The sequence below is a fragment of the Mirounga leonina genome, unplaced genomic scaffold (assembly GCF_011800145.1).
Source record: "Mirounga leonina isolate KUSES-001 unplaced genomic scaffold, KU_Mleo_1.0 Mir_168, whole genome shotgun sequence".
In the NCBI taxonomy this organism is placed as follows: Eukaryota; Metazoa; Chordata; class Mammalia; order Carnivora; family Phocidae; genus Mirounga; species Mirounga leonina.
In genome coordinates this window covers 50,715,677-50,732,394 of record NW_023270426.1, presented here as the reverse complement: position 1 = coordinate 50,732,394, position 16,718 = coordinate 50,715,677, and the positions used below count along the sequence as shown (strand labels likewise).

The following is a 16,718-nucleotide window of genomic DNA, read 5'->3' as shown; positions in this document are numbered from 1 at the left end:
TAAACATGGAACTTTGTGTTTTAAGATGAAACATTTTGGTTAAATCAGGATTAAGAAGAAGAAGATTCTTTACATATTGATTTTTGTTCTTAAAACTTGGTAAATAAAAATTTTTGAACAGGACTATTTTTCTTCTAATAAATGAGGATATTACGAGATTTGGTGTTAACTAAACATCACTATTAGTTCATAATAGCATAGAAACACAAGGTTGAATGCTGCCAACCATGAGACTTAGGCTTTTCTGTAATTAGATCTCTCACAAAATCCAAGTGAGCCAAAGGATTCCAGCAGAATGATCCTGGATTTTTGTTTTCTCTGTAGTTCCCCTCCAGAGCCTGAATGATACCATATCTATTTCAGGCAGAGAATCCCAGGAGCCTAGTAACATCCACTCTGCTGGATTCTCCAAGATCTCCTTTACCACTCCAAGGCCCACATATGTGGACAATTACTTGAGGTCCCCATAGAACTGCCTGCCCGGAATGGTGATTTAACTTTACGCTTTCAGATCCAGTTTAAAAATGATTACATCAGGAATGTTTTTGCGTCTTTTGTAAAACTGCTCTTAAAGACAATCACTATTATCTTGTTCAATAGCCCTTATATAAAGATCTACATGAAAAATTCATCTTAGAGCTGAATGTCAAGAAATATAATTGTCTCCTAGTGAAATGTTATGCTTCCTTTTTATAAAAAGATGAGTTATGTAATCTCTTTCTTTCTCCCTCTTGCTGTCTCCCCCTCTCTCCTGTTTTCACCTTAGCTACCAGGAAGTTCAGATTTAAATTTTCTGTTCCATTGAGCTACTGTTCTTAACCTGGCCTTTCTGATACGATCTCTTCACCCCTGCATGATCTGGCTCTTGTTCTTACAGGAGTGTTTCTAGTGGTTCTATTATGTCTGGGTCTTTTAATGTGAACAACTTGAATACTTTTGGAAATTGACAGAACATAAGTTAGAAGTGAAGGAATAGCCTGGGTTTTCATTGACTGAAGTTTTACTACACAACCAGGAGGTATATAGGATTCTAAATGATCACAGTTAAATCAGATTCATTTTGGAAGAAAGATTTCATTTAGGAAAAGCTGAATGTCAAGATTACTGGGGCGGGGAGGGGTGGAAATCATCCCAGAGCTCGCTCTCCCAAAGGCTCCCTGCTGAGGGATATCACCTGGGTCAGGAAAACAATACCATAAAAAGATTGGTTATTAGCTGTTGAATACTCATGAATTTTGGCCCATTCATGCCAGCGATCCTCCTGTCATCCCGAAAAGCAAGCAAGGGGCAGGAATAACTGTCTCCTCTGTCCACAGGTTGGGAAGGTCAAATCATTTGCCGTTGACCATTGGTCGTCATCACCTATCCAGCTGAAAACTTAGTACAAAGTTTTTTTAAAAAGAAAGAAATGCTGGGATTCTTCATCTCCTGCTCAGGTACTAAGTTCATTAGAAAACTCGCCCTTATTTGTCCTTAATACGCAGACAGAGCCGCAGGTGTCCCCAGCTGGAAAACCCACCTGTGACAGACTTTTCTGTCCCTGCCCCACCACGTGTGGCCCTGAAAGCTGGAAGCAGGAAGAATGTGATCTTATGGGCCCAGCAACCAGAGCCCAGCCCACCCTGGGGATGCTTCTGGGGCAGGAGACCCAGAGAAGGTCTCCACACCCCTACAGCCTCAGCCAGGGAGGGGAGCAGGAAGTTCACAACCGACTACTTTTGTGGTGTATTGAGTCTCACAGATTTGTCATTCAGTACACAGCTTCTCTCTGCACAGCCCACACAGCTAATCCCTGTACTATATTTCTCTCAGTTTTCCCTCCTCCACCCACAGTTCTGCTGACTTCTCTCTACACAGGAGAGACAGAACAGCTGAGGAAACAGCCGAGCGGTGGAAAATTTTTGAAAGTGTTTTGAGCCCACCCAACCTGAGGAGAGCATTCAAAGAAAAACAGGAAAGGGTGAGTAGGAGCTCCCTCAGCCCCCACACACAGGCCAGGGATTGTCACTCCTGCCCACGCCCAATCCCAACAGGGGCCGACTGCTGGGACCCAGCCATGGTGCCCACACACAAAAATATGCAAATGTGCTTTCTGTGAGGATTATGGAATGGAGGCAATTGCTTGGTTATTTCAGATACCACGTCATGGAACTTGGGGGCTCAGTAGGCTCATTCCATTCAAACACTCACCATAAGAGTTCAACCAGCATCTTTGATCTTAAATCGGAATATTTAGAGGCCATCATACTGGGAGAATGAATGCAGGTCTGAAGATGACTGTGTTTCTGTTCTGGCAACCAAAATCAGATTCCCCAATCTAAAGGGTAATCAATGCCCTGAGTGTGTGTGTGTGTGTGTGTGTGTGTTCCTATTATTCATTCTTTTCTCCATTCTTTTAATTTCCTTTCGATTTCTCTTCCTACTCCAGACTGGAGCCTTTAAGGCTGTCTGCCTTTTCAGGGTTTGAGGGTAAGAAAGAGATGTGAACTCATTTAGTCCTCAGCTCTCCTCTACCAGTTAGACCAGAGATTCCAGCCAGTTAGACGATGTGAGAGTGGCAAAACCAAAAGGAGTTTGGCTACTCCCCTCATTCGCCCCCCTCATTCATTCATTAAACAGACCTTTATTGAATATCTACACAGATAAGGTCCCCATCCTCACCCAGCCAGCCTAGCCACATCAAAAAGAAGTAATCTTTGATCACCCCTTACTCCCCCCCAGCAGTGACCTCTGGATCAATTTTTGGATCTGGTTTAGCACAGGGTTTTTGGATAGAACCCAGAACCAATAAAAGGGTTATGCAACCAATGGCTAAACAAGATTATCAGTGCTGTTCGCTATGAGTGACCCATTAACCAGTTTCCAGCCCACAGACCAGGCTGGTCCTATCTCCTACCCAAGCATCCAAAGCACTAAAATTAACTCATTCACCATTCTTCCCTACTTTGTTAGCATGGTTATTTTGTTCCCATTTTGAATGAGATTATCCTTAAATCCAGCCTAACTTCTCTTATTGGTATCAGTATTTTGTGTTCAGTGTTAATTGATATTAACCCATTCAGGTAACACGTAGTTATTGAGTAGCTACAATATGCCAGATACTGTCCCGACACTGAGGCTGCAAATTTTCATTTGCAGTTGCACTCAGCCAACAAGTGAGCGGGATCAGACACCTCTTGGCTTGCTGTTCTTTCCAGGACACAGAGTAACTCTAATTATGCGCTGCTGTGCAAAAAATCAAAGTGAACAATGTGGTTCTAATAGAATGGAACAGTAGGGATTATGTGCATTTGTTGACTAGAGGTGATAAAGTTTTAAGTTTCCTTGTTTATCAATTCTATTATCTGCCTAGCTGTGTACAGTTGTTATGTTAGAGATAGAGCAACATAGATGATAGTTAAATAGTTAATAACGTTTTATAGAGTTTTGAACTATCCGACCCTGTAAGGAATGCTTTCAAGTTGGTTTTAAGAACCAGATAGTTGAAAGACTAAAGCGCATGGCCACTCCCAAAGAGCAGAATTTTCCTTCCTTCTGGAACTCTTAAATTGGAGAACCAAAAGAGATACAAACGAGTTTTGCGGCCCCGGGCCTCTGAGATTAAGGATGAATTATTCCAGTCCCCTGATGCTAAGCTGGGGTATAAGACATTGAGCCTTTTATATTGATGAGGGATGGCTCTAATATGGTACAAGAGCAACAGACTTAGCAAATGAACAGGGCAATGATTTGTGGCCAACAAATTTGTGCTTGCTTCAAGAAATTAAATTTTTTGTCAGACTCGGCAGGGCTCCAGAGGCTGGAGAGTCACCCCTGGGTTGTGGATTGGACATACCATTCCACCTCCTGGCACTGAGGAGTCTTTTAGCACCTAACTGGAAAGCAGCTCCATCTCCAACACAGCTCCAAACTATCAACAAGGCTCTGCATGTGGAATTTCCCTTCACTTTAAACTCGCTGGACTATATCCATTCACTAACAAAGGATCCTTGTATTGTTCTAGAACTACTAGGAACTTCTGCTTATCCAGCCTCTCAGATGATCTCCTTTAATGGAAAAAATTAAAAATGAACCCACTGGCAAAGTCTCAAATAGAATAAACTAATGACAAGCCTTATGTTTTAATTAGCTCGACTTTTGTCTTAATAAAATTAGTGGATGGCCATTTTTTTTTTTTTTCTTACAAATGGAACTGTCATTGGTTCCTTTGGCTTTGATAGAAGGATTTGTTTGGAATGTATTTATCATTTTTGATACTAAATGAACATTTTGTTTGTTTTATTTTGAGGGTCCCAAGGTGATCAGGAAAAGGAAAAACACTGATCAACGAAGTTTTGAATAATGGTACTGCATTCTCTCTTTAAATCTATGATTTTCATGTGACAAAAGAAACCACGGAGACATAATAACTCCATGTTGTCAGGCTGTTGAAGTATGCTAACACAGTCCATGTACTAACTCAGTCTACGTACTAACTCAAGGTTTAGGACTAATGGAGAGAATAAGACAGATCTGAGTTTGAATCCTAACTCCAAATTTTCATTCCATCATTTACTACCTTGGCCAAATTATTTAACCTCCTTGAATCTCATTTAATGGAGATCATCACCTCAGCTCCCTCCTAGGATTGTTGAGAGGGCTGAATGAGATTTAGCCCAGTTCCTGGCATGTTGAAGACCTTCAATGAATGACATTTGCCCGTCCATTCCCCCTTTCTCTTCTCCCTGTAGCTACGTTTATGAGGTGACATCACAATTCCCTTAGTGAGATGGCTACTGGGTCTCAGGTTTTCTAGATCTCTGCTGATTTAAGAATCCAACTGTGCTGATATTATTTATGCAAATGCCAGCCGGGGACGATATCATAACAAGGATGAGTCATTTCAGAGTACTCCTTAACAGTCTGATTTTGCCTCAGAAAGAACTGGGTTTTCCTCACTGCTGGTGGAGAACAGTGGGAGAGATTCTCAGGGACTCAGGCACTGCTGATACAGGATTCTCATGACACCAAGGGTTTTTGTCGAGAAGGCCCAGGAATCCCCTAAGTGACATTAAACAGGAATTAGCAGCCTGGACTTCGAAATCTGACAAAATGGGGTTTGAATCCTGATTGTTACTCACTCGCTCAGTACCCTCTCAAAATGTCTGTTTTCTCTCAGAGTTCCTATAAGAATTAAATAAGGCAATGTGCATAAAGCATTGAGGACAGTGACTGGCACATAGTAAATGCTCAATAAAAGTCAGTTATAATCTCTTCTGTCACTATCTCCCTTTCTCCTTCCTTTCCTCCTCCTTCTCTCTCCTCTTCTCCCATCCCGTCTTAGTCAGAGTTTACCACTCCTCTGTTTGCTAGTTACTGAAGCCTGCCACCCAGCATTTGGCACATTAACAGAGATGTTGTTTTTTGTACATTTACTATGTTCTCACTACTGCTGAAATGCCTACATTCCACCCATACACTCAACATTAATTCATCCTTTGATCATTATTTTATGAAGCCTATCTTCACATACTTGAAAGAAACTGTAATTATTCCTCAGTCAAATGAAACCTCACATAACTAAATAAATAGTTGTTGACTGATCATGTAATCAAGAGCTTAAATAATACACTTTATTAAAAAGCTGTCTAATTTCACACCATTATTTCTAAGTTTTATATCCTACCAAAATAGTTTATCTCAGTAAATTTCATTTAAAAAAAAAACTACAAATGTCTCTGTTAAAATATGAGCATTAATAATAATGACCTGAATATGCATCATAGAATGTAAAGTTGCTCTGTTGCCATGGACGGAGGCTAAGAAATCACCCCCTCAGTAAATAAATCAATATTTACCAAATGCCCCCAGGATGTACAGCCCTTTATTGATAAATTTAAAGCTTTATAAGTTTAGTGAGAGAGCTTCCCATTTCTTTTTTTCCTGCAAAATCTCTTTAGATCCTTCATGCTCTTAGAGAGGCAGCTATGTCTCTGTAATAATATATATATAATAGCTCCTTTGTATTACCAATACATCAAGGAGACCCAGATTTACTTTATATACAAGCTCACTATTAGTAGTAATTCTGATATAACTACTAATATTCTGATATAACTACTAAAAAGTGCTTGAAATATGCATAAATCCTGTCTAAGGATTCAAGTTAAATATACCTCAAAGAATGTTCCATCTTATTAAAATTTGCATACATTTTTCTTACAAGGGAGTCATTATTCTGCATTGTAGCATGTGTTTTATTACAAACTTGGGAGTTCATTGATGAATAGTGATGGAGTTGCAAATCAAGTCAACAGCTTCATTAGCTCAGCAAGATTTTAGGAAGCTCTTCTCCCTCTGTGAGCAGAAGCTCTGAGTTAGGTTAGGACCTTCAGCTGAGTTCCGGGCACCCTGGGCTCTCCCCGTGGAGAGGTGAGGTCTCCCGAGGAGAGGCTCCTTACCTGAGGCCCTCGGCCTCTGGAGAGTGCTGTCTACAGTACTCCAGAGTATAGGTCTCAGTAGCCTCTGGGTTGGCAGGCTGCCATCGGATGGTGGCCATGTTCCAACACACCGTACAGTCCTCGGCGCAGATTACAGGGCTGGAAGGGGCTGCAAGAGAGAACTAAATCAATTATGGAACATAATATGAACATCAGCCCTGCTTCCCTGGTACCCTGAGAAATGTGCTTGGGCATGACCTTATTTGAATTTTTGATTAAAAAATACATTCTTGGTTGAAAGCCCAAAAGATAGGAAAATTTAAAGAATGAAAAGTCTCCCTCCCACCTCTACCTTCCAAATTGCAGTTTTCACCCATCCCCAGAGAGCCTTTAATATTAGCTTCCTAGAAATCCCGCCAGTTTCTTTCTACATATCCAAGCAAATAAAAAGGAAGATTCTTGTCTACCTCCCTTCACAAAAAAGTTAGCCATGATCTTGCCTTCAGTAGGTACTTAATAAATACTTGTTTCAGAAGGCAAGAAGAAAGGATAAAATGGTGGGAGTGAGTCATTTCTTCCTCTGAGGTAGTTACAATGATCTTCAAGGCAATGCAAACTTGGTTTATGCCGCACCTACTTCAGCTCCCTGTGAAAAGGCTTCACTGTGGGAATGCATTCCCAGTTGAATATCATTGCTGAAAACTCTTTGGGGGCTCCCAGCACCCATACGATGAAGCTTCTTACCTTGGCAAACATGGCCCCCAAACACTAGCCTTTCTTACTTCATGTCTTTCCTCTCCTTGTTTTTAAGTCAAAGAAGTAGTAACAAACTTCTTGTAGTGCCCTGCACACTCCATACTGTTTCTTACCTTGATGTCTCTGCTCACATGTTTTCTTCAAATGGAATACACTCCTTTAACTGATCCTTTAAAGGATTCCATTCAGGCATCAATTCTAAGAAGCCATTCCAGATCCTGCCCCCACCCCAGCTCTCTCGGGTATCCCTGTGGAGTGTTCTCATAATAACTTGTAAATAACTAGATCATGGCCCTTACCACAGTTTTTTATGATCTTTTGTTTTTTATCTCTCCCACTTGACTGCAAGCTTCTTGAGAACAGGAACCAAGCTTTATTCGTCACTGAATACTCAGCACTGTACAACACCCAGCACACAATAGGTGCTTAATAAATGCTTATTAGTTGATCTCAGTAGTGTGCGAAGAATTGAATATTGCCTCCCAACACCCCCTTAACATCTCTTTACCTGTTCTAAAAATTGCCCTTTCGCTGGGCAGGCTACATCCAGTGAAGTTCACGGCCATTACCCACACTTGATAGCATCGGTCAGGTTCCAAATCTTCAAAAATGCAGTAGCTTTCTTTCACTGTCAATCTGTATTCTTCTACCAAGTCTAGCATAAAACACAGTTATAAACTCTAGGGTGTCTTCCAAAGTTAATTGAAAATTATAGCTATTGGAAGAATTGCTCTACTATTTTCAGTGGAAAATTCAAACTGATAAACTGACAGATATCGGGTGGGAGGATGGGTTAGCCTGGTGATGGGTATAAAGGAGGGCACATTCTGCATGGAGCACTGGGTGTTATGCCCAAACAATGAATCATGGAACACTGCATCAAAAACTAATGATGTAATGTATGGGGATTAACATAAGAATAAAAAAATTAAAAAAAAAACTGACAGGTATCATTTTGTGATAGCTCTCACTTTAGAATCCATAAGAAAGTAACAGCATGGTAAAAAGAGATATTTAGAGTGATGCATTATTACTGTGAATGCTTACCAGAAAATAATAGCATATTAGTAACATTCTGGGCTTCATCTGCCACAATTAAAATAACTTATTTCAATAGCAAACACTAAAATTGCGTAGTTTATATTATAATAGCTTAAATGTCTGTAGTACATTCTCAAAAAATTCGTAAGAAGCAATGCTAATATTTCAGGAGAGTATGTAATAAATATGGACAACCCCATTTTCTCTAAATTTATGATGTTATAAAATACCTTTCCAAATTAGTAAACAATTTTAGTACTCAGCATGATTTTCAAAGTTTCAAATCCTGGTTCCTCCTCATGAATTCCAGAATCCTTTCAACTAGAGAGTTCCACGATTTATAGAAATACTTGAATAACTTTGATAAGTCATACTATTCTAAAAAATAACTTGTTCAAACAAGACATTTCCTAAAATTTCTTACGTTATTTTACTTTCAATATTTTAGTGGCATTCCTACGCGATACCATTACGAACATGTGCCCCTTTGGGCCAATCTGATTATTCTTACTGAAATTTTTTCTCCTTTACAAAGAATTATTTTCTTTTTTAAATTAGCCTGTGGTCATTTTAGTTCTCCTCCATTATTTCTCTTGAAAGTCACATCTTCAAAACTCCTCCAGTTAAGAAGCCCAGATCATTTTCTTTTTTTTTCTTTTATTCTTATGTTAATCCCCATACATTACATCATTAGTTTTAGATGAAGTGTTCCATGATTCATTGTCTGTGCATAACACCCAGTGCTCCATGCACAACGTGCCCTCTATAATACCCATCACCAGGCTAACCCATCCTCCCACCCCCCTCCCCTCTAGAACCCTCAGTTTGTTTTTCAGAGTCCATCATCTCTCATGGTTCGTCTACCCCTCCGATTTCCCCTGCTTCATTCTTCCCCTCCCGCTACCTTCTTCTTCTTCTTTTTTTTTTTTCCTTAACATATATTGCATTATTTGTTTCAGATCATTTTCTTTTAAAGGAGATTTAGAAGCTCTTCAACTCAGTTTCTTTAATTGCATCTTTCCAACCCACTGAGCTATACTTTCTGGATGGAAAGTTTGGTTTAAAGAATCTCATAAGGACTTACACACTGAAAAACATTTCCCCCACATTGTAGAAACTGTGGCTGCAGTCTTCAGTGGAATCATGCCCTTCGGCTGAGTCCTGCTGTCCCAGCACTTCTTTCAACAATGCACACAATGTATGTTGGGGGAGACCCCACACACAGCACAGTATCCCAGTATAGATCACTGGATCAGCTAACTGACATCAGTAGATTTCAAGGTGTCAAATGAATGAGACACAGGACACGTTAAGCGTTTGGAGGCTGGGGGTGGGGAGGAGCTGAAGCGCTTCAAACAAAACATTCCAGGCAATAAATTGGTGTTAAGAGGAGTCATGGAGAGCCACACAGTTCCCTGACCTCTACAGCTAGATATCGAGGAGGGAGAAGCGTGCTGTAACAAAACAAACAGAAACAAGCAAACCAAAACATAAGCTTTGGAGTCTCAAAGGTTTGTGCTTGAATCCTACCCCCCTGATGTATAAGTTGTGTGACCGTGGGCAAATTACTTCACCTCCCATCAGTTTCCTTATTTGCACATGGGGATAATGACACTCACCTTGTGTTGTGACAGATGTATGATCACATCGCCAGGAAAATAAGCAGTCCTTAATAAACAAACTTAGCCAACTTTACACTATGCCTATGGTTGCTTTTTTTTTTTTTTTACCTTTTCCTAATTTAAATAAGTATCATATGACATCTCAAAAGCCTTAAATCTTGGTAACAGCAAACTATATTATAATTTGTTCCTCATGACAAATTGGGCTCCTGAGTTTTGTAATGCCATGTCCATCCTGTCACATGCTCATGGGGTTTCCAAAATATGTGGGTCTGTCTTCAACAAGCAATATAAAAATGCCAGCACAACAGTTCTGATTCATTAGGAAGTACAGACTCCAAGTGCTTGCTTGGCATCTAGGTCTCATTAGAAGTCCTACTGAACAGAGAGATATTTACAGAGGCTCAACTAAATATGTGTCATACATTCACCCTACTAATCACTTTCACTTCCATCTGCATATGAATTGGAGACACAGGGAGACTACACATACTGAGGCCCATGCCTTGAGAATTATGAACCCTGAATTAACCTTTATGGTTTGTTTGCAGCTTTTATCAAGGTGGATCTGAGAAACCGCCAGCCATGACATCCAATACTGCATTTGCATTAAAATTATTTTGGAGGGGGGCGCCTGGGTGGATCAGTTGGTTGGACAGCTGCCTTCGGCTCAGGTCATGATCCCAGAGTCCTGGGATCGAGCCCCGAGTCCGGCTTCCTGCTCAGCGGTGACCCTGCTTCACCCTCTCCCTCTGCCTGCCGTTCTGCCTACTTGTGCTCTCTCTCTATCTCTCTGTCAAATAAATAAATAAAATCTTAAAAAAAAATTATTTTGGAGGACACTATCTTGTATACAGCTCATTTCTCTTCTGCAAATTGGTACATGTTATACTTTCTTTTAGACTCAAGCACTGATGGAGACTTGTTCTCCCTGAAGTGCTCCTTTCTGAAAATGAGAATCTTAGTTGCTCCTGTTATCCTGAGAGCTCAAAGCCAAATCTGAATCTCAATGACAATATTCATGTTGACCATTATGATATGTATGCATTTTCTTTTCCTTGATTCTGATTTCCAATTTCTGCTTATGTGTTTTATGTTTGCTTATATGGTTGTTGGTTTGTTGCTGTTTTTATATGTGCTATAAATGCTTTGTGGAATGAATCATAATATGCATATCTTTAAATACTTCATATTAAGTTACAGAAATGTTGACATGCATCTGTATTTGTGTTAGCAATCCTACCGTTTACTTCTTGGTCATCCTGTGGCTCCTCCATGCAGTAAACCTGGAATGAATCAATGACATCTTCTTTGTTCATGCTCCAATAAACTGCAATTGTGGTGCTGGTGGCAGAATTTGCTTCCTGAGGTTCTAATCTAGGAGGCTGTGGAACTGGAATAAAAGCAAGATTGATTATCGCTAATGCTGTTTTTACTCATTGTTTCTTTTTCATTATGCTAAACTCACTTATGCTCATTGAAAAAACTTCAAACAATACAGAAATACATGGAGTAAATGTGGAAGGGCTCCCTTGTTCTCAACAACACCCACCCAAGCATATTCGCTGGAGGCAACCACTGTGACATTTGAGTATGTGTCCCTCCAAAATGTTTTTTATGCATTTGTATATACGTGCTTATAGACACAGAGAAATAAACATAGATCCCAAACTGTCATCACTTGATAATAATCTTCTGTAGTCCTACATTCAAAGTAACAAACTTATATAGAGGTGAGAGGATGCATCAAATGATTTGGTTTTCCTTCAAAATGAAAACTTGAGTTGCTTTGCTACATAACCACTGTTGTTTCCTTCTACATAAATAGGGTCTATATTCAGAACAGAGACAAATAAAACTCTTTCAGATCCAGTTGCTACATCATCAAAGCTGAAAAAAGACTGGTATGAATAAAAAATATCAAAATACACTTTCTGAAGTTACTATCCCATTTTCTCTTTCTAACGTGACTATACCAACACATTTTTTAAAAATTAAACAAAATATAAAAACTACATAAAAGAAAAAGTACCCTATTAACTGATGCAAAGGTAAGGTTTAGATATCTAATATAATTCTATTTTTCTGAATTTTAAATTCAGACAATATTCTCAAGTGTTTTCATAGAGATTTTTAAAGTTTATGCATATTGAACATTAATGGTATGTACAACGCCATAAATCAAGTTCTTATGCAACTCTCTTCCAAAATTTTTGAGATACAAAAGCATTGAACATATTTTACAAATTAGAGGAAAAGGTTATTCCTATAGTTGAAAAGATGTCATGCTTTTAAATTTGCTTTTGTGGTTATTTTTTCCAGTCAACATTTCCTGAGAGATAAGCTTACTGAAATACTATGGGCCAAATTTTACGAGATTACTTTATGAAAAGTCAACACCGAAGGAAAAGAAAACAAAGGTTAGTTCAACAAGAAGGTAAAAAAAAATAATAATAAAATAAAATAATAAATAGGTCTAAAGAATGGAACAAAAAGAGACAAATTGAAAAGATTCGATAAAGAGATAAGGAGCTAAGGAAACACAGAGTTATGAAAAGCAGGATAAGAGAGTGGTCAAGTTCATAGGCTTCAAAGCAGAGACACCAGTCTGAGGTTAAATGCCAGATCCCCCACTTAATAGCTGTGTTAGCTTAGCCTCAGTTTCCCCATCTTTGAAATGGGAGAATAATAATAATAATAATAATAATAATAATAATAATAATAATACCATTTCCTCCCAGGTTTGTTGTAAGCAGCATATATACATTAAGTGCTTAGTAGATTGTCTGACACACAAACAGCGCTAAAGTTTCAAAAGGCAAAACAGCCTTGGCAGGAGCACAGAAAATGGAGAGAAGGCAGGAAGCCCGTGAAGATGGGAGTTGAACTGGGGATCCATCATCTGGTAAATCACAGAGGGACTGCAGAGGTAAGACATGCTGAGCAGGCTGCTCAATAACCTCAGAAGCTTGCCTGTCAGAGCACCTCCCCAACGAATGATAATGGTTCAGAGACCCTCACACTGTCTTTAACTTTCTTATTTGTCTTCCGGGCAGGAAATCAGTGTCACATTCTACAGGAGTCCATCCAGATAAATGTAGTTCAGTAAATTTTCATGGTGCCCAGGTTTACTGAAGAGCCAGGCAGAATTCTTCAACTATTGTCAATCGTCTTTGAAACGGTGCTGAACTCCTTGAGGCATGAATGATGAAAATCTCCCTTTCTTTTTTCCTATGAATTTTACATTGAGCTATATCTGCTTTTAAAAATGGCAACATGTTTTCAAAAATCTCTCTCTCTCTTAGGTAGCTTAACAAACTTAAAAAAGTGATATTTACTCCCCCAACAAATCACCAAATTTTAAGGAAGAAGTGGTTGTAGGGAATTAAGCAAAGCATGTGGGCTAGGAATGATTTTGTACCTCATGTGCTCCTTCCCCCAAAATTCCCCCCAGTTAAAACATCTCTTTTCAAAAACAGGAAACATTTTTACTTTTCAAAGCATTCTAAAATTAAAAAGAGAATAAGAATATTCCATAGATGCAATCCAACGATAATGGCTAGATTTGCAGTTCCTGTGTGGCAGGATATCAGGGGCTCAGATTTCATACATTAGCAACTCTGTTTACACTTCTATAGGAATAAACTTGCAAAGGAGTAATGCCAAAAAAATACAAAATGGGATTTTAAGGCTTCTTTATGGGAGGCTAAGGAATTGGGCAGAGAAATGACACCATGGATTCCCTCTACCTGATGGCATGTGCCCATAAAGAGCTGTCACACTCAGGTAAGCATCAGATCAACTTGGACTTCAGCACCTGTGTGGCCACGTAGATTTCCACTCCATCTAGCTGTTCCCAGAAGAGCAGCATGATTCACAACAGCCAAAATGTGGAAGCAACCCAAGTAGATATCAGTGGGTGAACCAATAAGCAAATGCAGTATAGACATACAATAAGATATTATTCAGCCTTGAAAAGGGAGCGGGGGGGGGGGAAACAAGAAAAGCAAAGGAAGGACATGTGACGCATGCCACCATGCATGAACCTTGAGGACATGACACTAAGTGAAATGAATCAGTCACAAAGAGACAAATACCGTATGACTCCACTTACAGGAGGGACGGAGAGTAGTTAAATTCATAGAGACAGCAAGTGGAATGGTGGTTGCCAGAGGCTGGGGAGCCGGGGGAATGGGGAGGTGTTGTTCAAGAGGTACAGTTTCAGTTTTGCAGGATGAAAAGAATTTGGAAGATGGATACTGGTGATGGTTGTGCGAGAATGTGAATACACTTAATACTACTGAACTATACACCTCAAAGTGGTTAAGATGGTAAATTTTATGTTATGTGTATTTTACCACAAAAAAAAAAAAAAAAAAAAAACCAAGTCCCTAGGAGGCAAAGTCGAGGAAGCCTTGGATGTTACTAATCTCTGGTTATCCCTTCTCTCAGGGCAAGGCACTCCGCCTCTCTGTGGTGGGGCAGTGTTTCAAGGGCAGAGACCCTGAAGCCGAACTGCTCCCCACCCCACCCCCCACACCGCACAAGTAGCCGTATATCTAGGGCAATATAGGAGACATTTTTCTGTTCCCTCTGTTTCCTCACCTGTCAAATGGGAATAATAACAAAACCTACCTCCTAGGCTTGTCGCAAGATTGGAGCAAAAGATATGCTGCGGTGTCCCCAGTGCCTGGCGCCATGTGAGTGTGAAATAGATGCTAGGGGCTGTCACATCCTTTCCTTAGAATTTCTGATTGGCTTAGGCAGTGATCGGATTAACTTTTCAGGTACCCAGTGAGGATTTTATATCTGAGAGGCGTCACCACCACCAGTCAAAAATGAACAAATACTATTTAGCAGTAAGTCAACACCCCTGGGCTCCAATCCCATGAAGCAGCCATACCATGTGCAGCTTTGCTTCTCAGAAATCAGTCTCCCTGTAAACGGCTCGGAACTCCCGGGAGTCCCAAGCACCCTCTTTCTGAACGAATCATTAACACTTTGTGACAACTTAACTCTGTGGCCTCTCAAATATATAAAATGTCCTCTCATTTTGCCTGTCAGATATTCGAAAGAATATCCTTCTAAATGAACAGCAGCATACAATGAATCCCTTAGAAGCGAACAACCTACTCTGTTAATCAGAATTTCTTAGTTTCCAATCACCTCTCGATTTAAAGACATTACAAAAAACACCCTTTGGTTTTAACACATTTATAGAGAAAATCTCTTATGATAAATGACTGAATTTTTCACTTTCTATAAGGTTGGTGGGTTTGGGGGGTCTTTTTAAAAGACCCCCGAAAAAGCCCTTTACCAAACTAAAATTCTTCCTACAGGAATGAAAATTAATTGTCAATGTAAAAATAGCAGCTGTCTTTAAGGTGGTTTGGAAAGAATATAGAATCTTTTAAGGAAGATATCTGAGTATATTTTACAGTAAGTGAAACTTCATAACTTCACTGAAACACAGCAGCTTTGAGAAATCTAAATAAGTTTCATTGTCTTGTTTGTTAAAATAGCACTTTAAAAAATATTTTGAAGAGCCGGCAGGATGCTTCTGACAGCTGAGTAGGAGGCTCCTGGCCACAGAGCATGATGCTGAGCTGTTAGTTCTCTAAGCTAATCTGTTTAGTATGAAAAAAGCGGAGGGCGGGGGGACGACTCAGTTGAAGAGGGAAAAACTACTCATAAGGAAAAATCTGTTCAACGCATATGAAAATATTTGATTTATTTTTCCTTCTATATCTGACTGCTGGTGCGAAGCAAATAATCTCTCGAAGACAGAGAGAGAAATCCTATTTTACAAAGAGAGAAAAAAGATGGGACCCTTTGGTTCCATTGCTACTTCTTCCTATCTCCTTGATAGCCCAGGACAGTCACAGAGCTTCAGATGGAAATGCAGATTATAACTGAAATGGTATGCTAGTCTTATGCTTTGATTCAGAATCTAGCTTTAAATTTTTACAACTAAGAGTTTTTTCCAGTTATATCTCCTTACATACAAAAATTTTACAAGGGAAACAAAAGCAAAAATAAACTATTGGGATTATACCAAAATAAAAAGCCTTTGCCCAGTGAAGGAAACAAGCAATAAAACAAAAAAGCAATCTGCAGAATGGGAGAAGATATTTGCAAATGATGTATCTAAAGGGTTAATATCCAAAACATATAAAGAATTTATAACAATTCAACATCAAAACACACAAATCATTCAATTAAAAAATGAGCAGAGGACATGAATAGTTTTTCCAAAGAAGACATCCAGATGGCCAACAGACACATGAAAAGATGCTCAACATCATTCATCAACAGGGAAATGCAAATCAAAACCAGAACGAGATATCACCTTACACCTGTCAGAATGGCTAGTATCAAAAAGGAAAGAAAAAAAACAAATATTGGCGAGAATGTGGAGATTGTAGATATTGGAGTGCACTGTTGGTGGGAATGTAAGTGGGTGCAGCCACTGTGGGAAACAGTATGGAGGTTCCTCAAAAATTCAAAAACAGAAATACCATATAATCCAGGAATTCCACCACTGGGCACAAGCAAAATCTTTCCATTTGCATCAACATGGATGGACCTAGGAGGTATTATGCTAAATGAAATAAGTCAGAAAAAGACAAATACCATATGATTTCACTTATGTGTGGAATCTAAAAAACGGAACAAACGAACAAGCAAACACAAAAAGAAACAGAATCATAAATACAGAGAACAAATTGGTGGTTGCCAGAGGGGAGGGGGCTTCAGGGAATGGGTGAAATAGGTGAAGGGAATTAAGACGTAGAGACTTCCAGTTATAAAATCAGTAAGTCACCGAGATGAGAAGTACAACGTAGGGGATAGAGTCAATAACATTGTAATAACGCTGTAT

At 39.4% G+C, this 16,718-nt stretch overlaps 1 protein-coding gene across 1 annotated transcript in view; it reads right to left on the bottom strand.

Moving 5' to 3' along the window:
• The window catches only part of CMYA5 (cardiomyopathy associated 5), an 87,167-nt gene that overhangs the window by 15,934 nt on the left and 54,515 nt on the right, over positions 1-16,718 (bottom strand). Inside the window, exons 7-9 of the mRNA XM_035014732.1 lie at positions 11,082-11,231; positions 7,684-7,830; positions 6,441-6,588 (exon numbers count right to left, since the gene is read on the bottom strand). Coding sequence (XP_034870623.1) covers positions 6,441-6,588; positions 7,684-7,830; positions 11,082-11,231 — 445 coding nt within the window. The remainder of the gene's footprint in view (positions 1-6,440; positions 6,589-7,683; positions 7,831-11,081; positions 11,232-16,718) is intronic.